At 52.9% G+C, this 25,735-nt stretch overlaps 1 protein-coding gene across 2 annotated transcripts; it reads left to right on the forward strand.

Moving 5' to 3' along the window:
* Nucleotides 1-12,244: 12,244 nt before the first annotated feature.
* On the forward strand, nucleotides 12,245-25,518 carry CALCOCO1 (calcium binding and coiled-coil domain 1). Of its 2 annotated transcripts, XM_004692683.2 has the most exons (15): nucleotides 12,245-12,361; nucleotides 14,459-14,638; nucleotides 15,205-15,307; nucleotides 16,037-16,227; nucleotides 17,652-17,810; nucleotides 18,206-18,354; nucleotides 18,798-18,888; nucleotides 20,641-20,796; nucleotides 21,002-21,256; nucleotides 21,666-21,791; nucleotides 22,216-22,311; nucleotides 22,617-22,725; nucleotides 22,936-23,135; nucleotides 23,528-23,634; nucleotides 24,498-25,518. In XM_004692683.2, the coding sequence occupies exons 2-15, from the start codon at nucleotides 14,483-14,485 to the stop codon at nucleotides 24,673-24,675; spliced, it is 2,076 nt and encodes a 691-aa protein (XP_004692740.1). In that variant the 5' UTR covers nucleotides 12,245-12,361; nucleotides 14,459-14,482; the 3' UTR covers nucleotides 24,676-25,518. The 2 variants fall into 2 exon arrangements, with proteins under 2 accessions (XP_004692740.1, XP_012587967.1); XM_012732513.1 differs by having other exon boundaries at nucleotides 12,260-12,361; nucleotides 22,617-23,135.
* Nucleotides 25,519-25,735: the final 217 nt, after the last annotated feature.

Raw genomic sequence — 25,735 nt, forward strand, 5'->3', positions numbered from 1 at the left:
TTGGAGACATTTGTATTTCTCCCAAATGTCTCCATTCCAGACCCCACGCTTCAGAAGATGTTTCTGGCCTCCAAGTTCAACCTAAGGGCTTAGGAGTCTGGGTGCCCTCCCCAATGGCCAGGGGAAGGCTGGTTCGCAGAGCTGAGAGTGGTTGAAAGCTCTCTGGCACTCTGCACAGAGTGCGCCTGCACAAGTGTGAAATGACTCGTGGAGAAGCCGCGCTTAGTGAGGCGAGGACGGGACAGAAACGAGGCTGGAGAATCTGAAATGCCTCGTCCCCACTTCGCTCCCTTGCTCTCTCAGTCACCTGGAGCGAGGAAGCCATAAAGCAGGCCCAGAGCCCCGAGACCCCCCTAAGCTGTGTCCATCCCTCCATCCACCTCCATCCACCACCGAGAGCCCAGACCACGGTGTCCCCACACACACACAGCCTCAGCCAGGGCCTCTAGTTCTCAGGGCCTATGCCGCACACCAGCCTGAACGTCCCCATTCTGGCAGAACCTTACGTGACCCCTGGGCTCCCGAGAGCTGGGCTTTCTGGCGTCAAGACACCCCTCCACCACCTCCCCCAGCTCCTACTCATTCCTTGACACCAGAGGAGCACTAATTAATTAGTGTGTGCAGCCAGCCATGGGCACCATCTCGTTACTCGCCACAGGGACCCGCTGTTAACACACCAGACCCCCGGGACTCGGGCACACACCAATTACACAGCCAGCAGCTCGGCTAATCGCAGCTCCTGGTGACACTGTGGCTCACAGAGGAATCCCCAGCTTCCCTCTCCCCCGCCACACTCATGCCTCCTAGAGCAGGAGCCTGGAAGGGGCTGAAGAAGTCTGGTTGGGGAAATTTGAAATCAGGAAGCCAGCATGGAGCAGATCAAAGGAATGAGGATGTAAAGTTAGAAGGAAAAACACATTTTCCTACAAATCACTTTGGGCTAAACACAGTAGCTCTGAAATCAGTAACTACAGCAAGAGGGAGTGGTGGTTAGACTATGAGAAGGACTTCCGGGGTGGTGCTAGGGTAGAATTGCACCTCGACCTGGTGCCACATTTCTCCTTATAAGTAGGAGGCAAAGGAAGATGGTTACTGAGATGGAGGAGAGAGTGCGGAACCCAGTTCCAAGAACTCAGGCGTCTGGTTGTGTCTGGTTGTCCCTCAGCTGCAGTTCAAGGGTACAGAGAAGGGGCCGTGTCCCTGCAGACACAGATAGACAGCTTCCCCCACACACGTCCCATTGACTTTGCCATTCTGCTGTCACTCTACAGCTTCTCCGAGATTTAACATATTGACTCTCTGAGCTGCAGAAAATTGAATTTTCTTCATTACGACTGTCTCCCGACAAAAGCAGCTCATAAATTCTCCATCTTTTTCAGGCTTCCCGCCCCCAACATCTCTCCAGGGGATTCACATATTTGAACATACAATTCACACGGGTGTGAAGGCAAGGCATGACCAGCACTCCCCAGGGGCAGACCGCTCACCAGAGCTATCCCTCACTGGTGGGCAGCCTAGACCTGGGCCAGCCTGCGCTGTCTCTGCCGTGACCAGTGTGTGGGGTGCAGGTTTGCCCCAATACCCAAAAACAGAACCTTCCTATGAAAACTTTCATAAATCAAAATGGTATCGCCAAGAAGCTATTTTTACTTTGGGCCTGTTTTTCTGTAATAGCAAAAAATCCTCCTCAGATTTCTTTCACTTGTCGAAAACAGGTGCTAATAAGGTTCATGAAAGCAAAGTACTTAGCAGGGACATTACGTGAGCAGGAGAGTCCTGCACTCACTGAGCTCTCTCAGAGAGCAGATAGTGTGGGTCCACGCGGAGACAGCACAGCCCCACGCCTCCGCCTTGGGGCCCTCTCCTGGACCCTAACAGCAGTCTCACAGCTCTCACTCCCACAGGGGAGCGTCGCATGTCCGGACACACAGCTTCCCCCTCAGGTCCGCCTCCACGCTGCTGGGCATGGCTGAAGACTCCGCCCAGGCATGAACATGCTACACGCAGGCCCACCTGGGGACAAGACCTACCGCAAGCAGGACACATGCACAACTCTACCAGCTTGAGCAGAAGGAGGGAGAAAGAGAGGAGGAAGGACCGTCCTTCCTCCACGCTCCTGATAATACTTTCCTGTCTCTTCCCACCACCCACCACTAAGAGAAACCGTCTCCCTGGGATATCACATAGCTCCCAGCAGTCCTCCCCAAGCTCAGACACCCCTTTCACCATCAAGGGTGTCAGCTTTGGCTCCCCAGCCCCGAGTGTGCTCTCTCCATCTGACTCTCTGCCACTTTAGCTCCAGGAGCAGAATGCGGGGAGGGCAGAGCCTAGGAGAAGGCCCTCTGCACCTGTGCCAGCCTGGCAGCTGAGGCTATAATGGATGGGCGAGAGTCCAGGCTGATGGCCAGCACCATGTGGCTTGCGCCCAAGGCCAGATTGGGGCGGAAAGTAATGGGCTAGGTGCCCAGGCACTCCGCCCTTCAAAATGCCACACAATCTGTGAGTGGAAAAGACAGAAAGAAGGACCCAGCTAGACACAGACAAGGACATCCCCTGAGACCAGACTAACTCGATCTCTAGCCCCATCCTGGCTCCCTGGTAGATGTCCCTCCCTCCCCTCCCCCCACCAACTCTGACCCAGGCACAAGGGGTCGTTGCCCTGATCAGACAAGAGAGGAGAGTCAGCCAGTCATGTCGTTTAGGGTGTGAGCAGTCCAGCCTAATAAACAGGAACTAGGGGGTTGGGTACTGCAACTGGGAAAGAGGAGGAGGGTTTCTCAATTAGGAGAGGGCCTGTGGTGGGGGAGGGCCTCTCCGTGCATTTTTATGAGCACTAGTTAATGTGTGATAATTACAAGTGTTATGGGCAACACAGACGAATAGCTATTGTCTCTGCAATCGCGAACCTGCTCCTAGCGGTATCTACACACACACACACACGCGTGCGCACACACACGCTCATGCACACATAGAAATCTTTATCTATTTTATCCATGATTGGGTGTTTCTACTTCTGCCAGCATCTGAATTTCTAAACCATCCTCTGCCTTGTCCTGTAAGAGCAAGAAGTTTGGAGCTTTAAAAATGGCCAAGACAGCTAAGCTCCTCAGTACAAGAAATGACTTTCTGGATACCAGCGGTACTTCACACTCCCTTTGACCAAAAACAGAAGAGCGGTCACCCCCACTCCAACCCCACCCAGCCCAAACATGCTCCTTCTGCCAAGGTCCACTTCGCAAGGAAAGACCGGCATCGGCTCAGATGCACAGGCAGGAAACTGGCATCAGCCATTAACCTTCCTTCTCCCCAGATAAAGTATGGGACGAGGGAGTCTGTTGACTTAAGCGATACATTTTTAAAAATCTAAAATTCTAACTTTTTTTTATTTAAAAAGTAAGTTTATTAGAGAGAGGAAAAGGCACTTGCAATAGGCACAAGCGATCAGGAAGAACTGCCCCGAAAGGAACAGCTTTGCCCAGAGAGACACCTGCATTTTTAACTTTTTAAAGGTTACGCTTCCATGGACATCAAAATAGCTTCAAAATCTAAATTTTCTCTCCCTTTTACCCCCATACCTTCGAAAGTATCTCTCGAGTCTATACACTTTCCTCCAGTCTCTCTAGCAAATGAGAGTCAGTTCCCAGCAAAATGACTGTGCTGTCAGCTCCTGATTGCTCAGCCAGGCACCAAGGTTAATCCTCTCCACTCCCAGGGCACTGAGGATTCCTGGGAAGTATAGGAGATGTGCCCACCCACACAGTTTTCCAGGGAGAAGTATCTTGCAACTGCCAGAAAGGTGATAGGTCAAGTGAATGAAATCAACTATTTCAACTGTGGTCACAACACAGCTTTGTTTATTGTGCAATAGCATAAACATTTTCAAAATTTCACTAGAATATAAAAATAAAGAAAACTAAGAGTAACACTATCTCGGGGTGGGGAGACTATTTCTGTGATCAATCAGCTTATAACCTGATGCCCCTACAACACTTTAGTTAGCTGGGTTCCAATCTCTTCTCCAAGAGGATCTCTGACTATGAGTGCTCTGTGAATTCTGGTAGGATAAATGAGACACAAATAGATGAACGAATTTGTGAGCACATTAGAATCATTTAAAGATCTCTCCAAATTGTTAACAACACCATACTATGGGACTTCAGTACTCCACATATAACAATGGAAAGTAGTTTTAACAGACAGCTACAGAATATGACATTCAAAAAATGCTGTCTACAAAAAAATGCTGCATACACATTTTTTCAAATGCAATTGGAGTATTTCAAGAAGAGATTGGTACACATATTGCTAATAGAACTAATAATGAATACACGCAGCCTAAAAAACATGCTGTTTAATAGCAGTTAGGTAAAAGAGGAAATCACAGTTGAAATTGAAAAATACCTTGGGGTGAATGAAAATGAGGATACAAGTTACCAGAATCTATGGGACATGGTAAAAACTATTATCAGAGTGAAGATAACTGCACTACACACCCACACTAAGAACCAAGAAAATGCTCAAATAAGTGATCTAGTAACATCACACCAAATGCAACTTGGAAAAGAGAAACAAACAAGACCTAAATTTGGCAGAAGTAAGGAAATAATAAAAATAAGAGTAGAAATAGAGATTTTAAAAGACTGTACTAAAAATCAATGAAATCAGGGCCTCCCTGGTGGTGCAGGGGTTAAAGTCTTAGCACTCCTAAGCTACCAGTAGCCACAGGTGCAGGCACTGGATCCCTGACCACCAAGCTGACCCACATGGTGCAGCAGGCCACCCCTCAACAATGTATTTCAGTAGATCCTCCTGTTCTGCACCCCACTCTGTCTCTGGTGAATCCTCTCACCCCTCATACCTCTGTGATGTTCACCATCACTTCTAATTAGAGAGCTGCAGATTAAAACTACAGTGAGCAACAACTTCAGACCGTGGAAATGGCACATCCTGACTCCCAGCAACAAGTGTGGGAGAGCATCTAGAGAATAGGAACCCTGTAAACTGGAAGGCAACCTGAAGTTACTTAAAAAACTAAAAATAGAAATAGTGTACAAACTAGTAACCTCTCCCGTGGGTATATATACACAGGATATAAAAGCACTAACCAAAAAACCCCGTATGGTCCACATGTTCACAGCTACAACATGGAAGCAGCCTAAATGTCCACAGACGGATAATGAGATCAAGTAGATGTGGTTATAGGGACCTCTCTGGTGGTACAATGGGTTAAGGCGCAGCACTGCGAAGCTAGCCTCAGCTGCTTCGGCATGAGTTCGATCCCCTGCTGGGAATGTGACCCACAGGACGCAACAGACCTCTCCTGTCTCCCTGCTGCTCACCTCAGCAATGTATTTCAATAGATCTGCCTGTTCTGCTCCCCACTCTCTCCCCACCCTGCACCTCTGACCTGTCCCCCAGTTCTGTATGAATAAATAAATAAATCTTAAAAAAAAAAAAATGTGGCACATCCACATCATCATAGGTGTCATATAGCCAAAAGAAAAGATGAAATGCTTTCAGCAAAATGAAGGGAATTTGAGAGAACTATATGCAGAAAAGTAAGGGTGATTTAAAAACAAAAATACTGTAGCAGACAACTTGATAATGTAAAACACTTTCAAAAACCAGTAGTCATCAATAGCTACCCTGAGGCGCTAAGGTTAAGAGGGAGAGAAAGGGACAAGGGGACACCAGGGATGGTGGTGAGGGGGGAAAGAAAGCACATATTGACACAAGCTATGCAACCTCTGTCGTCAGACACGGTACGGATGGAGGGGAATTGTTCTGAAAAATCAGACTTTCCGCGCTAACTTATGTTATGACCTCCCTTTTTTTTTTATAATCATAATATCAAAATATTCTGAGCAACTTTCAGCTTACAATTGGATTGCCTCAGCCACATAAGGCCTGCCTGGCCCTGACAAGCAAGCACTGCACCAGGGTGAGAAATTCCTCTGAAGTCAAAAGTGACAACTGGCTGATCAATAAAAAAGCAAAAGGGCTGTTTCTGCAAAGTCTCTCTCACTGTGGGATGGAGGAAAACCCAAATCTTATCATTCTACTATCTCACCTAGCCTTCTATTCAGCTCCTAAAGAATTACTCAAATTTCCTACTGTCTGGCCTTTAGATGTGCAAATTCATTCAGGTTGCCTATTTTAGAACTAGTCAGGTCTTTTACCTTCTACACCTCAAAGCAATCCACAAAATCTTCTGGCTAGTCTTTCAGGATTCTACTATCTAGTCTTTAGATAAGGAAATTCACCTATGTCTCCTATTCAGAGCAAATTATGCTTTCTACTGTCTAGACCTCAAGGAAATTCACTTAAAACCTTTTAGCAAGTTTCTTCAAAGAACTTTTCCGAAATTTGATTTGCAAGAAATTTCCTCTTCCTGCCTCCCAGGATGTCTCAGGTAGAAAAAAAAACCATCAAGCAGTAGATAAGGTTTAAGGGACTTTATTTTAATTAATCTTCACTATAGTAATATTAGTCTTTGTGCACCTATGTACCTGTTTTTTAACCTTGATTTTAGAATGTTATAATCTCAAGTAAAGGTCAAAAAATGACCCCAGACTATTTTTAGAAAAAAGATGATTGTGATCTCAACCCCTTTCATATGCTAATGTCATCCCCTTGCCTGCTTGAAATGTATAAAATAAACCTCTGCTGAAGGCAGAGCAGGAAGATTTGCACCCAACACTCCCATGTCTTCCTCACTCCGGCTCCCCTTTACTCCCCAATTTTTAGAATATTGCCTCGCCTACATTGTTCCCACCTTGAGACCCTGCCTGTGTCAGCCTGAAATTGGGGCTGGTCCCATGTTACTTATTATAAATAATGTTCACTCTCAAATAACCGTGTTTAATGTCATCAACACTTGCAAGACAGATTGAAGAAAATCCTTATGTTTTTTTGGGTGAAAGAAACCAAAACATTACAAATAAATATTAATAAAAAATATATTCCCAGAACCCAGCCCTCTCTCAGTGGGGGCCGGCAGGAGCAGGGTGTTCTCTCCCCTGCTGCCCCCCTCCCTCCATCCTCCACCCCCACCCCCCAGCACTGTGACAACTGCTCCCCAGCGCCCAGTAACTGCCGTTATTTGTCAGTTGCGGCAGTTGCCCACAAAGACCTTTTATGTAACCTTGTACTTCCTGGATCTTGGAATAGACCAATCAGGTGTGAACTATGAGCTGATTGGTGTTAAATGGTCCAATCAGCTACAGGATTAAAAAATGATACACTCAGACTTGTGGGAGGGGCACCCTGAGAGGATATAAGCCAGGGTGGGAGGTCGCGGAGGGAAAGATGTACCCTAGAAGACAGACAACTGAATTCCTAAAGGAAACAGAATGTTTCCAGCCACGGAAGGAGGAAGAGAGAAGGGGCCACTCCATTCCTGGCCTCTGAGGAAGCTCCAGCAGCCGCCGCCAGCCGGGAGAAAGGCCTGAAGCCTGTCAGAGCCGCGCCTGGGTCCTGCCTCTGAGGACCCCAAAAGGGGCGCTGAGGACCCCTGAGAGGGGCGCAGAGACCCGGGCCTGGCCTCAGAGAGCAGTCTGTCATGGTGCAGCCCAGCAGCTCACAGGAGCTGTGAGCGCCAGGTGTCTCTGCCACCACCTCTGGGGGCCAGTCGTGGCCATCGCCCTGGCCAGTGCTGGCCACGTCCCTGCTGACCGCTGGTGGCCATCAGTGACGCCGCCTAGTGAGGGAGCCGCCACTTGGGGCCACAGGCAGCACTTTGTTCCCCTGTTTGTAAAGTAAACCCCATGGCGGTTCCTGGAGCCTGGGGTATCCTGCAGTGTGCGCAGGTGAGAGCCACATAGTGACCTGTGGTTATGGGGAAGGATGTCCTAAAGGAACGCTGCAGTCTTGTGGACTCCACCCTCTACTCCAGCTTTCTGGACTCCACCCCTGCTCCAGTGATTGGAAACTACAACTCCCAGCAGTACCAGGGAGAGAACTGCGAGGACCCAGGGGCGGAACTTAGCAGCATTCTGGGACTTTGGGGGTTAAATGGGCGCCACTGGGTCTCTCCTTTCTCTCTCGGGAAATGTCTCTCTGGACTGCGTGACTGGGTGCTATCAGTTTGTTACCAGAGCTCCAAGTCAGCCAAGCCGGTAAGATATTCCAGTTGTTTCCTTTTCTTTTCCCCTTTTGTAGATAAACCCATTTTGACCCTTTTGTGTGCGCCTGCAGTATAACTGAATTTTAAGCGCCCAGGTGAGGCCCCACACGCAGGTGGCCCAGTTCACACTGGGTGCCCTGTAACACTGTTGCGGGCACTGCCTGCTGCCAGGCTGTCGCCCACAGGCCCCTGTTGTGTGGGTGCCGTATCGCTGTCGCCCTGGGCTTTGCGTTTCGGCCTCCTGGGGCTTTTCGGAGGCTCTCTGGTCTGAGACCCGGAGGATGGGCGGCCGCTCCGCCTCCCGTCGGCCTCCTGCCTTTCGGGCCTTGTACCTGGTCCATCCCTGTTTCAAAAAAATAGTTTTGCAATTAGGTGTAAACTCAAGACTAGATTAATTTGTGATGAGTGAAGTGTAACAAAAGTAATTTTACTTATTTCTATTGCTCAATGAGAAATGTTCAAGTGTATATAATTTGATGTGGAAAGTTAATTTAAAAGCAACATACAAGCACAGCAGCCTCCACCCAGTTTTTATATAGATTTTTTTTTAAGATTTATTTTTATTTATGCACACAAGAACTGGGGTACAGGCCAGAAGTGCAGGGGATGAGAGGATTCACCAGAGACAGAGTGGGGAGCAGAACAGGCAGATCGACTGAAACATACTGCAGAGGGAAACAGTGGGGCAGGCAGGAGAGGTACCCTGTGGTTACCCTGCACCCTGTGGCTGGGTAGAGTTAAGTCTCAGCTATCATCCCGATGGCCTGACTTCCATCCCTGGCCACACACGGCAGCAACCGACCTGTCTCACCCGCAGCTCCCCTCAGCAGTGTATTTCAGCAGATCTGCCTGTTCCGCTCCCCACTCTCTCTGATAAATCCTCTCACTGCATCTCTGTACCCCAGTTGTGTGTGCATAAATAAATCTTAAAAAAACAAAAGGAACTTTCAGGCACAGTCATGTCAAATGAGGTCTCAATTTCTTAATATAGAGAAAACATTTTAGAAAAAGGCTCCATATATTATTTTTTTTTACATTTTCTTTTCAATATTTGCTTAATATTCAGTAAACCAATAAAATTAAATTTTATTCCTAGTGAGTGACTTCCTTTTTTTACTAAATAAAATTTAAATCACTGTACCTTCTGTTTTTGCTTTTAACAATCCTATAATAAATTGTATTATCAAACCAAATATTTCTGATACTAACTACAGAAAATTAGATTGAGAAAACAGAATACAGTACATAACAGAATTATTTTTAAGAAACTATAAAGTTCTCTCCAGAGGCATTCCTTTACCCAGGACAACTCCGCCCCATGTTGAGAGACTGGAGTGAGCATGCAGCTGAAGTGTATCTCCAGTCCCTTTGCAGTGAGGTGAGGCCATATAACTGGTGATCCCCAGTGGACTGTAGTGGCGGTGATGTGTTACTTCCAGGTGAAGGGAGTTAGAAGTTTGCGTCTCTCCCCATGTTTGCGATCCCCATCGAAGGCAGGACGATCCTGGGAGACTAGAAGCCGAGCATCCAAGGCGGCAGACTCACAACAGATCTGGATTCTTGAGCTACCTGACCACAAATATCCATAGTGAACATAGATGATACATGAGACGTTTCCTGTTTGGACACTGAGATCTGGGGGTTGTCTGTGGCAGCTGTTCCCTCCCCTAGAGCATGAATCAAGGTAATGAGGCCAAGATGGCACGGGGCTCCTGGCACTGCAGACTGGAACTATGATGGGTGGAGAGGGCAAAGGGGGAACATTTGGGAGTCAGAAAATTTTTAATTAAGTTTAATTTTTTTAAGATTTATTTATTCACACAGAACTGGGGTACAGACCAGAGGCACAAGGGCATGAGAGGATTCACCAGAGTCAGAGTGGGGAGCAGAACAAGCAGATTGATGAAATACACTGCTGAGGGGAGCAGTGGGTGAAACAAGAGAGGTCTGCTGCACCATGTGGGTCACCTCACGGGGTGTGGATCGAACTTTCACTGAAGTGGCTGGGCCAGCTTACAGTGCTGCGCTTTAACCCGCTGCGCTGCCAGGGAGGGCCAGAATAAATAAATAACTTTTAAATAAAAATGAATCTACTAGTGCTGACATCTTCTGCCTAGAATATATTGCAGACATTACAATTAACTTTAGTACTTTTTCCTCAGAATCCTCCTCAGCACAATATTTCAAATAGTCATTACCATAATCTGAGTTTGAAAAAAAAATTGAAATTAATGTGTTGCTCTTATATAACCTCCTAGGCTCCAGTAAACATATAGATTCCCATTTCTGAGTCTCTACTTCCTTCTGGAATAAATCTCCTAGACCTTGTCCTGCCAAACTACCCAGATTCAACCCATCCTTACATATCTCTTATAATCCATTCTGCCAACAATTTTCATTGAATACCTAGTCTAGTACCTGATACACATATCTGTTGAATCAGTCTGCTTCACATCACCTTGGCCTTTGCCTATAAAAGCTTGGTGAACATTTGTTTCCTTATTAATAGCCTTGTCCCTTAGAACAACAGCAGTTAATAGCACACACCAGAAGTTTTTGGGATGGTAGTATGGTACACTTCACTACTCATCTTTTGAATCCTGATTCTACCATTTACTAATTGGATGACCCCCAAGTCAGTCACCTAATTGTCTGTGCCTTAATCTTCAGCACATGTGCCTCTGGGATAATTAAAGGCCTGCCACAAGGGCTGTTGTATTAAATGGGAAAATCCTTGACATGGCGTAAACACTTTCCAGCAAGTGGAAGTTGGTGTAAGCTCTAGTTCCACCAGTGAGTGAGTTCTCTTACAGGCCTTTATTCTAGGTAGGAGGAAAAAACTCCAAGAACACTTGAAATCTGAGTCCTTGAGCAGCTTCACTTTTAATCCATCCCCAGGTCTTGAACTTCTCCTCATCCAGCAGTATGCGCCCCACCTCATAAATCCTGACTCATGACACAGACATGTCACCTCTCTGTTTGTGAAGCCCAGCAACTTATTAAATGTGTGGAGATCTTCAGATGACCGGCTCCAAGAGGTGGCACCAGATAACCTATTCAGTCATAAAAGCAAAATACTACCAGGAAACTTGGCTTAGACAGAGACTCCACAACCTAAGTGCAGCAGAGCATTAAAGTGGGCACCCAGGAAGAGCAAGTCCACCCTCAGGTTATAATCCCATAATGACAGAGATGCGGCCGTGAGGTGTTTTAAATGCCCAGGACTACCTGGAAGGGAGAAGAGCCAGGGGGCTCCTCTGTCACCACTGGAGTATGCTAGACTATAAATCGGTCACCTTTCCTAAGTAAATACAGGAACAACAACATGCATTGTTACCCTAATGAGTTTAAGTCAGTTAAAAGGCTTGGGCCAGCGGGCGCCCCTAAGTGGCTTGTTTGTGACCTGTGACCAGCACCCGACTACTACTACCACCCTTTCAACTTCATTCTTGTCACTTCACCTCACCACCACCTCGGGCGAGGGCTCCTGGAAGGGAGCCCAGTCCAGGTGTCTGAGTATTGGCAGCCCCCCGGTACTTAAATCCTCCATTAGGAAACAACACGTTTGTACAAGAGCCGTCTCTGAGGTTGCAGAAAAAACCAGCTGCTACCTCAGCGCCTAGTTCCCCAGCCCCTAAATGGCGGGTAACTGACGCAGCGGCCGGGGCACTGCGCTGGGACTAGCGCGGCCCTCCTAGCTCTGCCCCTGAAAACCGGACCCTCAACCGTTTTGGGGTTTAGTTTCTTCGTCTGTAACGCGTGAATGACAACACCACCGAACACATGGGTCTTGAAAAGTAAACAGGAGAACGCACCCGAACACGTCACCCCAGCAAAGTACTACGCTGAAGGCGTTAGAGTCGTAACTCCTCCCCACCCCCCAACCACGCACGTTACAAACCCCAGTCACCATTAATATAGCCGGCCCCCTCCTAAGGAATCATGGGCTGTGAAGTCTTTTGGCAGCCACACCCTCGTTCACGATCATCAGAGGCAGAACTACAACTCCCAGGATGCAGTAGAGAGGCCGCCACCAAGGCCAGCCTCCTCTCCGCCCTCCTTGCGCAAAGCTTCCTGGGACATGTAGTTCAGGTCCGAGCCGAGCCGCCGTCAAAGGGCGCCGAGGAACTACAGGCCCAGAAGCCCTCGCGTCCACTCTTCTCCCTCCCCTCGCAGAGTCGGAGTGCTGTTTTTGTTGTTGGTGAAAGGTGAGGGAACAGCTGATCCGTCTGTGGGGTAAGAAACTTGGCCTAATTTGGGGGCGATTTTATGTGGCGGGCCACCCCCCTTTCCAGACCGTTGAAAGGGTAGTCTAAGGAAACTGTAGGAGAGGTATGAGGGCCGCTTGGGTTTAACGCTGGCTTTACTGAAGAAGCGCCCCACTGTTTGGGGAGTTCTTCTCTCCGGGGGCCCAGACCAGGGGGTGCCCGCTCGCTGCCCTCATCGGCCTGTCGACCCTTCTCTGTGAAGCTGGAGACCCCTAGTGAGTTGGGGGAGAATGGATCGTTGCTTGTTGCCTCTCAGGCAACACTTGAACCCCACAAACCTTCCGTCCCCCTTACTGCTCCCGTCCTGGCCAGTACAAAGGCCTTTCCTGCGCTGAACCCCTGGGGACAGAGACCTTCCAAGTTGGAGAGTGCCTGCCTGGGACTCCAGCGTCCTGTGGATGGGGAGTGGGGCCCGCGCCCCCTGGGGCTGCACACATACACTTTGGGTGCCCGGAGCTTTGCTTTGGGCCCGGGAAATGTTTCCAGCTGTTGGGACTTTTACTGGTGGGCAGTATTCGGCGTTCCCCAACCTCAGATGTCTAGGGACAATCCATCTCCTCCCTACAAAGCCGGAATTGTCTTCGGAGAAAACATGGATTGTGGTTTATTAAAGAGGGATTTTTGAGAGATAAAAACCCAGAGAAATTGCTTCACCCCGTTTCAGTCTGTTTGGGGAGGCATTGTCTCCTTTCTGGAGTTGGTGCCTCTTCTCTCCTGAGTTTCTGTTTTAAAGTCGTCCCCACCCCCCAACTTCAGCCTGATCTGGGTTTGGGAGTCTGGGAGAGTGAACATGACTAGCAGTCACGGCTGATGGACGCTGTCCGCTGCCCCTGACACCGGCTGGAGATTAGGGGGCTCACAGCCCTGGGGTGGGTTGTTGGCTACATTGCTTTCTCACACCACCCCCACATTTCCTATCAACTCCCCATCTCCCCTGGAACACCTCTTCCTCTAAATTCCATCTTACCACGTGTCTCCAGTTACTAGTCCAGGCTGGTGGGAGAACAAGCACTTGACTTGAGCATAACCTGAGAGAGAGAGAATGGGGAGCGGATGCTAGAGCTGGGTTCACGTAGTTGGAGCAGTTGGTTGCTGAGTCTGCTGCAAACAAGACAAGACCCCAAACAAGACCCCAAGAGAAGAGTGTTGTTTCTTTTTTTGAACTCTCCTCTCAACATTATATATTATATAATGTAATACTATAATGTATGCACATTTCCCCTCTAGGGCCCCTCCCTTCCCACTGTCCAGTCTCTACCCTGCCCAGGGGTGGGGCTTTCCTGGCTCCAGGCCCCCGCATTCCATCTCCCCACACCACCACGTTCCTGCTGAGTGTTCACTCCACCCTTGGAGCAGCCGCCTCCAGAATTCTTGACTCTCTGGAGTAATGAAGTTGAGGACAGAACCTGTCTTTCCTTATGGCCTCCCTTTCCCTTTTTCTCAGTTGAGAATGGAAGCTTTTTGATTATTCATGGGAGAGACAGCTCAGAGAGGGGCGAGGACAACTTGTGAGGACACCCCCATATTGGGTTGTGGGTCCCCCCGGCCGTTTTCCTGCTCTGAAGACTCAGGTGTCATAAGTCATCCCAGGGTCAGCAAGCTCAGGAGTGGGCAGGTAGAACTGCTCAGATTGAGGGGGAGGGGCGCCACATTCAGCTGGGTTTTGAATTCAAAGCCAGAGGAGGTAGTGGATGGGATGGGGAGATGCTCAGAAACATTGAGATGGAAAGGAAGGAGTGAAGCGATCAGAGGCTCGGGGGCTGAGACTTGGTTAATGGGGCAGTGAGGCGGCAGTAGGAATTAGAGCTCTGATCTGTAGGAAGAGTGTATGACTCAGAAAAAGTACAGTGTGGGACAGGGTGGGGCTGCCTCAGAGGCCGACTAATGTCCTGGGGACTGAGAGTGACACCTCTAAAGGTTCCTGGGACCTTGAGGGCCTGAAAACCAGGCGGGCCTTCATCCCCAGGTGCAGTGGCTGCAGGGACTGGGGCTGGGGAGGACATGGGGGGACACGAGGTGGAGATGGAGTGGACAGACGTGAGCCTGCCAACCCTTTGTTTCACAGGAAGGCAGGTCTCTGGAGAGCAGGATGGAAGAATCATCGCTGAGCCGGGCACCATCCCGAGGTGGAGTCACCTTTCTGAATGTAGCACGGACTTACATCCCCAACACCAAGGTGGAATGTCACTACACCCTCCCCCCAGGCACCGTGCCCAGTGCTAGCGACTGGATTGGCATCTTCAAGGTATCCCCGCAACCTCGTTTTGTTCAGGCACATGGGCTCTGGGATAGCTGGAACAAGAGGAATGACTAGGTTCTTGAATGCTCTGCCTAGTTGGTTTTTTTTCTTTTTTCTAAAGATTTATTTACTTATGCATACAGAAGGGGCACAGGCCAGAGGTGCAGGGAGGTGTGAGGATTCACCAGAGACAGAGTGGGGGTGCAGAACTGGCAGATCCACTGAAATATACTGCTGAGAGTAGCAGCGCTGGTCAGGAGGGATCTGCTGCACTCCCTGGCTGGGATCGAACTCGTCCTGCAGTGGCTGCGGACAGCTTCATAATGCTGCGCTTTAATCCCTTACGCCCCAGGAGGGCCCAAATTCTCAGCCTCTTGACTGGGACAAAGGCCACCTCGCTAAGCAAAGCTCATCTTCTTCCTGTCTCAGCCTTGCTCTCTCCTGACACATTAGTACCCCACATTTTCCTGTTTTCTCTTGCCACCACTTCTCCACCCACTCCCCTCCCCACTTGAACCACCACAGCGGATGGCTCCATCGCCATCCCCATCTCCCACCTTGGGCTTTCACAGGTGGAGGCTGCCTGTGTTCGGGATTACCACACCTTTGTGTGGTCTTCAGTGCCTGAGAATACAGCTGATGGCTCCCCTGTCCACGCCAGTGTCCAGTTCCAAGGTATGGAGGCTGGAAAACCAGGAGGGGTAGGTCTTCGGGAGATACTAGGCCCAGAGAAATGAAAGTCGGGCTCAGAGGACAAGGGAACGTGAGTGCAGCCAAGCAAAATACGTAACATCCGGTGATGGGATTATCCCAGAGTCAGCTTTAGGGATGGAAGGACTTGTTACCGACAGTTAGGCCTACCTCCTGCTGAAAGGAGGGCTCCTCTTACGGACGTGAGGAATAGGAAAGGAAAAGGGCATCCTATGTCAAGAAGTTGGCTGTTAGATTGGGAAAGACCTGGGTTTGATTCTCAACATAAATTCAAGCTGTTCGACCTTGAGTTAATTACTGACCCTGTCTCTGTTATCTTAACAGTAAAAGGGGGTGCCTGACTTATAGGTTAGAATATGGGGGTTCCAAATGATAGAGGCAACGCTGTTAGCACTTTATCTGGCCCATGGTGGATATTGACTGAATGGCCGCCGGCGTGGTGGTGATGACTGAGGAGGAGGGTCGGTTCAGGAAAGAGAAGGCGAATGCTAGGCAGGAAGGAGGGAGAGGAGCACTCCAGGGAGCAGAACTAGCCTTTGGGAGGTGGGGAAGAGACCACACAGAACGTGGAACCATATGTGGGAGCGAGGGCCTGGAGCCGAAGGTAGCGGAGAAAAGACAGTCCAAGGGGAAGGACTTCTTGGGAGCCCGGGGACCATGTTGGGATCCTGGGTCTGCTTCCCCCTCCCGCAGCCAGCTACCTGCCCAAGCCGGGAGCCCAGCTCTACCAGTTCAGGTATGTGAGCCGCCAGGGCCGTGTCTGCGGACAGAGCCCCCCTTTCCAGTTCCGAGAGCCGAGACCCATGGACGAGCTGGTGACACTGGAAGAGACTGACGGTGGCTCTGACATCCTGCTCGTTGTCCCCAAGGCCACCGTGCTGCAGGTGAGAGCTGGGACGGGCCGCCCTGGGGGGAGAAGGAGGCCTGCTTCACAGCGGCCTCACCCACTTCGCGCCCTCCTCGCTATAGTCTCAACTGAAGACCTTGCTAGGAGCTTCAGAATCTGGCCTGGGAAATCTCAGTCTGCCGTGGACAGACAAGGCGATGGAGGCAGGAAAGCAGGGCACCCACAGGCCGGCATAACTCATGAGACCCCATGGAACCTGCCTTCTCCAAGGGCTAGTGCCCTAGGCCCTAAGGAAAGGTCCAGAGGGCAAAGGGAGGCCACTGCAGGGAAGGACCCTGCAAAGGAAGGGGAGGGGAGACCACGTCCAGGACAAGGGAGGAGCGCGAGGGTCCGTGGGCCGCCGCCTTGCCTCCGTGCCTGGCGGTGCTGGCCACGTGCGGCCTTGAAGTCGGAGTGTATTTTGTGAATAAAAGACACCCTGGACTTTGAAGACTTAATACTAACAAAAAGTATGTAAAAAGAACTCTGTGATTTTACACTGGTTACACGTTGAAGGGATCGTTTTTTGGATAGGCTGAATTCGATAAACTACTGTTAGAATTAATTTCACTGTTTTTTATTACTTTTTTAACTACTAGAATTTTGTATTATCTACGTGCCCTGTACTGTTTTTCTGTTATGACACATAGACCACACAGAGAAGAATTAGGGAGTGGTGGCAGATGTTAGCAAGGAGCCTTCCTGAAGGAAGGTGAGGTCCAGGCCCAGGTCGGGAGGAAGGGCTTCCCAGACTGGCGGGCGGGCCTGAGGAAGGCTCAGAAGGTGGAGACAGCGCCTGCCCTCAGCCCTCTCAGCCCTCTCAGCCCTCTCAGCCCTCTCAGCCCTCTCAGCCCTCTCAGCCCTCTCAGCACATGGCCTCCGCACTGGGATAGGAGAAAGGCGTTTCTCTGACACCAGTCAGGGAGAGGTAGGCTCCTGTGTTCCTTTGAACGTTCGTTATCGCTGCAGTTATCTTACAGTAAACCAGCCTAAGAGGTCTCCTTACAGAGCGGACAGAGATTCAGTCTTGTTCACAGCAACTTGTTCAGTCACACAGCTGGTAAAAGTCATTCTGGAGATTGAAGGCCACATCTGTCTGACTCAGGGACAGATAGCGTGAACCTGGGGGAGACATCCTGTCATCCTGTTCATCCATGTGGATTGACAGAGACTTCTTCCAGATCAGGGATTCTTGCAGTTGCAGGGTGAGAAGGCGCCTGGCCTAGGGTGGGGAAAGGTGAGCAAGCGGGGCCCTGAGGGGCGCAGGGCAGCTTTGAGTAGCGCACCACGCTTCCCGCTAACCCTCCTCTTTAGAACCAGTGCTGACGCAGCTTCCCAACCCCACAAGGCATCTGCAGAGTGATGGGGACGGGACCATGGTGTAGACCCTCCTCAGGCACTCCCTTCTCATCCTGCCCATAGAACCAGCTGGATGAGAGCCAGCAAGAGAGGAATGACCTGATGCAGCTGAAGCTTCAGCTGGAGGAGCAGGTGACGGAGCTGAGGAGCCAAGTACGGGAGCTCGAGAAGGTTCTGGCAAGCACCCGGCAGGAGCACGCGGAGCTGGTGGAGCAGTACAAGGTGGGGCTCTGGCCAGGGAGGGACTTGAGCCAGCTGCTCTGCCAGAGTCCAAAATGACTGAACCCAGTGGAGAGGGTTTCAAAAGTGAGGCGTTCGTGGGCTTTTAAGATGGTCTGGCATCAAAGAACTAGGTTTAAGGGGGTCACAAGTAACATTAAATTTGACAGGACAGGAGACACATCCCAAATGTGTTTTAAGACTCAGTTCTTTGAGACCAAACGGCTAGAGTCTGGTGAGGTGGCTGCATTCCCTGGCAAGGGAATGTTCCCTGAAGCCTCTTTTTCAAGGAGAGTGACAGGGTGGGGGCAGCCCTGGTCTGCTCCTCCTAAGCCTTTACTCCACCGTTGGGAGGGGGGTGCCAGCATGTCTCCTCTTCTGGGGAACCTTCCTTCCAGGGGCTTTCCCGGTCCCATGGGGAGCTCACCGAAGAGAGGGACGTCCTCAGCCAGCAGCAGGGAGACCACGCAGCGCGCATCCTGGAGCTGGAGGACGACATCCAGACCATCAGTGAGAAAGTGCTGGCGAAGGAGGTGGAGCTGGACAGGTGCAGAGGCCTGCTCCCCCACTGCTCCCTCCTCTGTGCGGGCCCCCACTCCCCCTCCTGCTTCAAGACGCAGGCCTGCTTTCTCGCTCATGTGATTTCTCTCTCCCTTCTCAACTTCTTTGAGGCCATTCCAGCTACTGGGATAGCTTTCTTTGCCTCTCTGCCATCTTCCCTAACCCTACCCTGTATTCCTCCCCCTCAGAAACAGCCACAGTTACCATTTACTGTGACCCAAGGCCAAGCAGGAGCTACTGAGGGAGGATTTGGAAGAAGGGACTAGGTAGAATAGTCTGGGCAAGGTGAGAGAGGGTGATTTCGGGTTTACTGCCGTGAAAAGGAAGCCTAGACCCTGCTCACCGGGGACAGCTCAGGACACACGCCTCAGCCTTTATTCCCTCTCTGATGACCAGGGCAGTGTCTGACATTCCATCCTCTACTCCCAGGGTGAGAGACACGGTGAAGGTGCTGACGCGGGAACAGGAAAAGCTCCTGGGGCAGCTAAAGGAGGTGCAAGCGGACAAGGAGCAGAACGAGGTGGGGGCTCGGAGACGCTGCTCTCCCGGCGTCCTTGGGTGTTGCTGCGCCCACGCCAGCGCTGGCACCGCAGGGCCCGCAGGTGCAAGAGGGCGCGTGCGCGTCCTGGGGAGCAAGGCGAACGCCCAGTCGGGAGTAGTCAGAGAAGACTGGTGTCACCAGGGTAGAGTCGACATTCTGTTGCTTCACTGAGGTAGGCGGAAGCACTTCTTGGCAGGGACGACGGGAAGGCTTAAAGGGGCCACGTATTTTCAGACTCAAGCAGTAGAACCCTTTCCTCCTTGCCCCCGCTGAAGTTTTTTTTTTTTTTAATGTTTATTTATGTATACAGAACTGGGGTACAGGCCAGAGGTGCAGGGAGTGCGAGGATATATCAGAGACAGCGTGGGGAGCAGACAGGCAGATGGACACTGCTGAGGGAGCAGCGGGGTCAGGAGGGGGCTGCCGACTGAACTCGCGCTGCCGTGGCTGCGATAGCTTCATGGTGCTGCTCTTTAGCCCGCTGCACCACCAGGAGGCCCCGCTCTGAGCTTCTGCATCTTAATGGAACCTCACTGAATCGCTAAAAGTAATATTTCATCATGTAATTTTTAGATAAGTTTATTTTTAGAAATCCAAATGGGTGACATTACTTATAATATGATGAAGTCGATTAGGTCACATTGATGAGCATCACACCTAGAGGTTGGGAGTTATGGAGGACTCAGCTAATGTATTTCTGCTTGTTTGTCTGAGTCACACAAGTGGGTGCACGTGAAGATTTTGACACTGTCCACCTTGTAATCCACAGTTAGCTCTTCAATTCAGTAGAAAATACAACAGAAACTTTTTTCTGAGGTTTGTACAAAAATGAATTACTGGGACACAAGTCGATGAATTGGTGATCGCCAATGTTCAATACAATCTTTAGTAATGTAGAAGAAGTTCAGATCTAGTATTTGCTTCTTCGAAATGACCTGGGGAAGACTGCTCAAAAGCCACCTGCTCAGCAGTAAAAAGTAGGTAGAACTTGACAGAGACGAAGAGAGCCTGTTCCAGGAATAGCACAAGGCATGACAGAGGCGTGAAGTGCAGACTCCGGGCAGTTGAACATGACGGGAGCAGTTTCAAGGCCGCATCAGATTTACGCACACCTTGACCTTCGTCTTTAGTCTGTAGCAGTGAGGGGTGCCAATGGTTTTCAAGTGAGCGACCTGGACTTACAGAGCTGCACTTCAGGAAAACTAGCGTGACCTGCTGTGGAAAATGAGCTGCTTATAAGATCATCCATTCGTCCAGGCAAGAAACGACCAGCGTGAGCTAACGTGGTTGTGACAATAATAGAAGAGAGAAAAGACAAAATGATTGTGAACAAGGTGGAGGATGAAGAAGTTGGGGAAGCAGTAGATTTTTCTGTGGACCTTGGGCCTGGTACCAAGTATCAGCCTGAGGCATATGGACAGTGGCGGGGGTCATGGGTAAAGAAGTAGAAGAGGCCAGAGCGGAATGGGGTGCAGGATGGCTGATTGGAAATCCAGAGTGAGCTTGGCTGTGAGAGGAACGTAGGGAAGCAGGCGTGGGCCGTGCCCATGCTGGAGACCGCTGTCTGGAGCTGGACACTTAGATGTTCAGTGGGGAGAGAACCGAGGAAGGGCTGGTGGCTTGAGTGGGTGTGAAACCTGAGAATTGTACTTGACCTCTCCCCTCTTGATGGTTCACCTCGGCCACCCCAGATGCATGCTCCCTTTCCCTATATGTCTTCACCTCCCTCAGGTTGAGCTCCAAACGGTGCAACAGGAGAACCTGCGCTTGAATCTGGAACTGCAGGAGGCCAAGGGCCGGCAGGAGGAGCAAAGCGCTCAGGCACAGCGGCTGAAGGACAAAGTGACCCAGATGAAGGACACCCTAAGTCAGACCCAGCAGCGGCTGGTGAGTGAGAGCCCCTAGGCAGCGGGAAGGGGACAGTTCCAAGGAGTAGTAGTGGCGGGTCTGGGGGGCCAGCGAGAAGGGGACACATGGCTAAAGGATAAGCAACTGGAGCCCGAGTCCAGCCGTGTGGGGAGAGCAGGGAGCGTAGTTCCCTGCTGGCTCACGAATGTTTCACCGGGACCCTGATCTCCTCTTTGCACCTGAGGCGGAGCTGGAACCCCTGAAGGAGCAGCTGCGCGGGGCCCAGGAGCTGGCAGCCTCGAGCCAGCAGAAAGCCGCCCTCCTCGGGGAGGAGCTGGCCAGCGCTGCGGGCGCACGGGACCGCACCATGGCCGAGCTGCACCGCAGCCGCCTGGAAGTGGCAGGAGTCAGCGGCCGGCTGGCCGAACTCAGTCTGCACTTGAAGGAGGAAAAAAGCCAGTGGAGCAAGGAGCGGGCTGGGCTGCTGCAGAGTGTGGAGGTAAAGGGGTGGACGCCCCGACAGCCCTGGCCACTCCCCTCTCTGTGTGGGCCCTTCCCCTGAAAGGAGAGGGAGAGGAGAGGGAGATCTGCGGGGCGGGGAGGGGCCTGTCCCTGTCAGATGTGACCCTCCCTAGGCCGCGTCCCTGTCCTGATGGCCATCGCCTCATCCTTGGTTACCATCCTGGGCGCCAGGCCCTGCCACCTGCCACGAGGCCCATTCCCCGTCAGCCAGTCAGCTGGGCGCCTTGTCTTTTCCCTTCCATGGGGTGGGGAGAGGGAATGAGGAAGGCAAGAGGGGAAGTTGCCCCAAAATTGAGTTCCACACGGGAGGGACACACATGGCCCCCCCGCCAGGGTCACCCTCCCCCTTGGCTTCGCTCCCCACTTTCCTTCTCATCGTCTCCTAGGCAGAGAAGGACAAGATCCTGAAGCTGAGTGCAGAGATCCTGCGGCTGGAAAAGGGGGTTCAGGAGGAGAGGACCCAGAGCCAAGTGCTCAAGGCCGAGCTGGCTCGGGAAAAGGACTCCAGTTTGGTGAGGCCCAGCGCCCCCGTGTCCTGCCCCAGGGGAGACGGTGCGTCTGAGCGGGCCAGCGTGCTGGCGGCTGCTCCCCGCAGGCAGCACGCCTCTTGCGCGCCTGCAGCCCCGGTTGGTGTGAAGCTGCAGTGTCCCTTCTGCTCAGCGCGTACTCTGCCGGTGTGGGCCGAGGGACGTGTAGAGAGCCCTGATCTAGCCAGCCAGTGTCCATCACCCCGGTCTGCCCTCGAGGCAGACACTAGGACTCAGGTGACCGCTTCCCGTGGCCAAGACGAGACTCAGGGAAGAAGAGTGTCGGGGCGTCTGTGTGCGTCAGAGCAAGAATGGGGCGCGTGGCTCAGATTGCTGGGCCCAGGCCCTGGAGTCCAGGTTCTTAGCGGCACATTCCAGGCTCCACGTGGCATCCAGCCCTTTCCCTCAGGTGCAGCTGTCCGAGAGTAAGCGGGAGCTGACAGAGCTCCGCTCCGCCCTGCGCGTGCTCCAGAAGGAGAAGGAGCGGCTGCAGGAGGAGAAGCAGGTGAGAACCCTCCGCGCAGGCTCCCGAGGCCAGCGTGAGGACTTGACAGCTAGAAACTTTGAAACTTCCTGTCGTCTCTTGCCCTGGAAACTGGCATCTCTAAGAGGCCCCAGAGGCTAAAAGCGGGACCGTTAGCTCACTGGGTAGGAGAAGGGAGGGCTGCGGGGTGAAGGCGCCTCTCCTGGGAGAAACGGTCTGCCGTAGACCCTGCTGGACGGGCATCCAATCCTGAGGCCTCAGGGTGTGTCTCGGGTGCAGGCCTGGCACTTCCCCAACCTCTGGCCCCCCTTTCCTGCCACCCCCAGGAACTGCTAGAGTACATGAGGAAGCTGGAGGCCCGCCTGGAGAAGGTGGCGGACGAGAAGTGGAATGAGGACACTGCCACGGAGGACGAGGAGGCCACTGCCGGCCTGAGTCTGTATACCCCCTCCTCGGGATGCCTCGCTCCCCCCGCCCCGCTGGGGAAAGCCCCCCCTGACTCCTCTGGGAGCTGCCTTCCAGCTGTCTTGCCTTGTCCCAGGCCCTGGCCCCTGTTGGGTGTTTGCGCCCCTCATCTGGAGGGACCGAGTTGCAGCCCCCCTCAGCGACACAGCCTTCCTCCTCCCTCCCCGCCCTCGCCTACAGGCTGCCCGGCTGCTCTGACAGACTCGGAGGACGAGTGTCCCGAAGACATGAGGCTCCCGCCCTATGGCCTGTGTGAGCGCGGGGAGCCGGGCTCCTCTCCCGCTGGGCCACGAGAGGCTTCTCCCCTCGTTGTCATCAGCCAGCCGGCTCCCATTGCTCCCCACCTCTCAGGGCCAGCTGAGGACAGCAGCTCTGACTCGGTGAGCGGTGAAGGGGTGGTGCAGGCACGGGGAAGAGGTGACAGGCAGAAGGGCTAAACCCGGCCGGCCCAGCCTCCAGAGCAGGCGATCTGGGCCAGCGGTGCCCTGTCATCTGGGAGGAGAGCGGGGCTCAGCCTCTTTTCAAGGCCCTCTCTTCAGAGCCTCCTGTCAGTGGCGTACCCCGAAACCCAGCCTGCCACAGCAGCCTCGTTGCTTCTGGCCCTGCCCCCAGCCGTTCCCTGCCATCCCCATCGGCACTGGGCTCCTGCTTCACGCCCACTACAGCCCTCTGCCCGCCGGCCGGCTAGCTTACTCTTCCCCCACCTGCCAGTGTGCTGCTCCCCCACTTGGGGTAGCAGCCCAGGCCCCAGCCCTGTCTCTCTGGTGCCCAGGAGGCTGAAGATGAGAAGTCAGTGCTGATGGCGGCTGTGCAGAGTGGGGGCGAGGAGGCCAACCTGCTGCTTCCGGAGCTGGGCAGCGCCTTCTACGACATGGCCAGGTGAGCGCCAGGGGGTGCACTGGAGGCTGGCGGGAGGACCCCAGAGGGCCCCCCAGCCCCCCCTTGGTCCCAGCCAAGAAGAGGTGTAGGTGTGGCGACCCTGCAGAGCCCGGCTGCCCAGGTGGCCCTTCCCCGTCTGGTCACTGCGCCTGCGCGCTCAGAGGCCCTGCCTGTAACTGGCTTCTGTGTTGTTCTAGCACCATCCTCCGTGGAGCCCAAATTGCCCTGCATCCCCTCTCACCTGCCCCTTCCCCTTCCCCAGCCACCAGGTAGGTACCTAAGCTCCCTCAAGGGAGGAAGGGAGTGACCAAGGTCCCCGGGGACAGCACCACAGACCTGGGACCTGCATCCATCTGCCAGCCTCACTTGTGAGGGGCCTTCTGGGCAGAGAGGCTTCGAGGGTGCAGGCTTTAAGGATCAGACAGCCCCTCTCCCTTCACCCTCCCAGGCCAGGAGGGAAGGCAGGTGAAGAGCGATTCCATCACTAGCCCCCATCTTGCCTGGACGTGAGAGGCTCAGGGCAGGGACAGGCGGAGCAGTCATCCCTCTTGGCTGGAGCAGGAAGATGAAGGGCGATGTCAGACTCATTTTCAGCCTCATTAGGCAGCAGACGGAGATGGAGGGAGGCGAGCAGGCGGTTGGGGGTTGGGCGCTGCCCTGCAGCCCAGCAGCTACAGCAGAGGCCCATGCCACTGGGCTTCCAGGGTGGAGGGAGAGGCTCTGAGGCCTGAGACGCTGGGCTGCTGCAGGGCACTGCGTCCCTGGGGGCCCCGCCGGAGCCCCGCAGGGCCCTCTCCCTGGGAGGCAGACGGGCCTCCCACACGCTGACACGCTGACGCGCCACCCCGCCCGTCTCTCGCCAGTGGCTTTGCAGCGGGTGCCCTGTCCGAGGCCAGCACTGGCGGGCCCGCCACGCCCCCCTGGAAGGAGTGCCCTATTTGCAAGGAGCGCTTCCCCGTGGAGAGCGATAAGGACACCCTGGAGGAACACATGGACGCACACTTCTTTTTCAGCACCCAGGACCCCTTTGCCTTTGAATGAGTGCACCCCCTCGTACACGCACACACGCGCACACACTCACACTCACGCGCAGCACAGCGCGGGGCTCGGGCCCACCTGCGTCACCCAGGCCCAGGACAGCGCTCCCGAGGACCATCCCCAGGTCCCCGTTCTCCCACGCTGTCGACCCCATGCTGCCTACCAGGCCCTTCTGAGCAGGCGGGGACCCCTTTTGGAAGTAGTGGCTGAATGTACCCCCTAAACGCGGTTTTGGAGGAACGAGGATGGAGGAGGCCTTCCCAAAGGGGATAGGAAAACCCTCTCCCAGCCCCGGTCGCTCCTTCACTCGGACCAGCCACCACACACCGCCCCGCACACACACACACTCGAGCACTCACCTCACACTCCCCTCAAGGCCCCAACGCCAGTCGGGGCGCCCACCCCCTCTTACTGTGTTTGTTTACTTGACTTCTCTGGAGCCTGCTTGAGGAAGCCGTGGGCTTCCGGCGCTGCAGGCCTCTTTCAGTTGAGCTTCATTGGTTCTTTCTGCGCCCCCTTGCCTTCCACACCCCAGCGCTCTTTCCCATACCATGAGATATTAAGTTTGGAGGGATCTTTTGTATTTTTGAGGTTTTCTGCACTCTTGCCTCCTGCCCTCCCTGCCCTGCCCCCAGTGTCCTCACGGGAACAGAAACGACGCACTTGTGCCTTCTGTGAGGGATGGGGGCACACTGGGCCCAGGTACCCTACTTTCCCAGCCCCTCCTCCCTCTCCAGGCCCCCACAGCAATAAGAGCTTCCTTCAATATTCTCTCTTCTGCCTGTAGTTTAGACAAATATATTTATATGATATGTATAACTATTCTAATAAAATGTGTTCTTATCAGGAGGTCTGCCGAGGCCAAGGCCACCCAGATACCGGGCTCTCAGACGCTGATGGGGGCAGGGGCCAGGGCGGCCTGTGTTTCCCCAGCGCATGCCCGCTGGGCCTGCACCACAGGCTGACAGGGCAGGGAGGCGCCTGGCCCCAGGGGGAGGTCGGCTTGGGCGGGTTTGGTGAGGCGGAGCCGACTGGAGGGCCTCCACTGGGGTTTAGCTTTCAT

The sequence above is a fragment of the Condylura cristata genome, unplaced genomic scaffold, assembly GCF_000260355.1.
Source record: "Condylura cristata isolate star-nosed mole 26May11 unplaced genomic scaffold, ConCri1.0 scaffold00034, whole genome shotgun sequence".
Taxonomy (NCBI): Eukaryota; Metazoa; Chordata; class Mammalia; order Eulipotyphla; family Talpidae; genus Condylura; species Condylura cristata.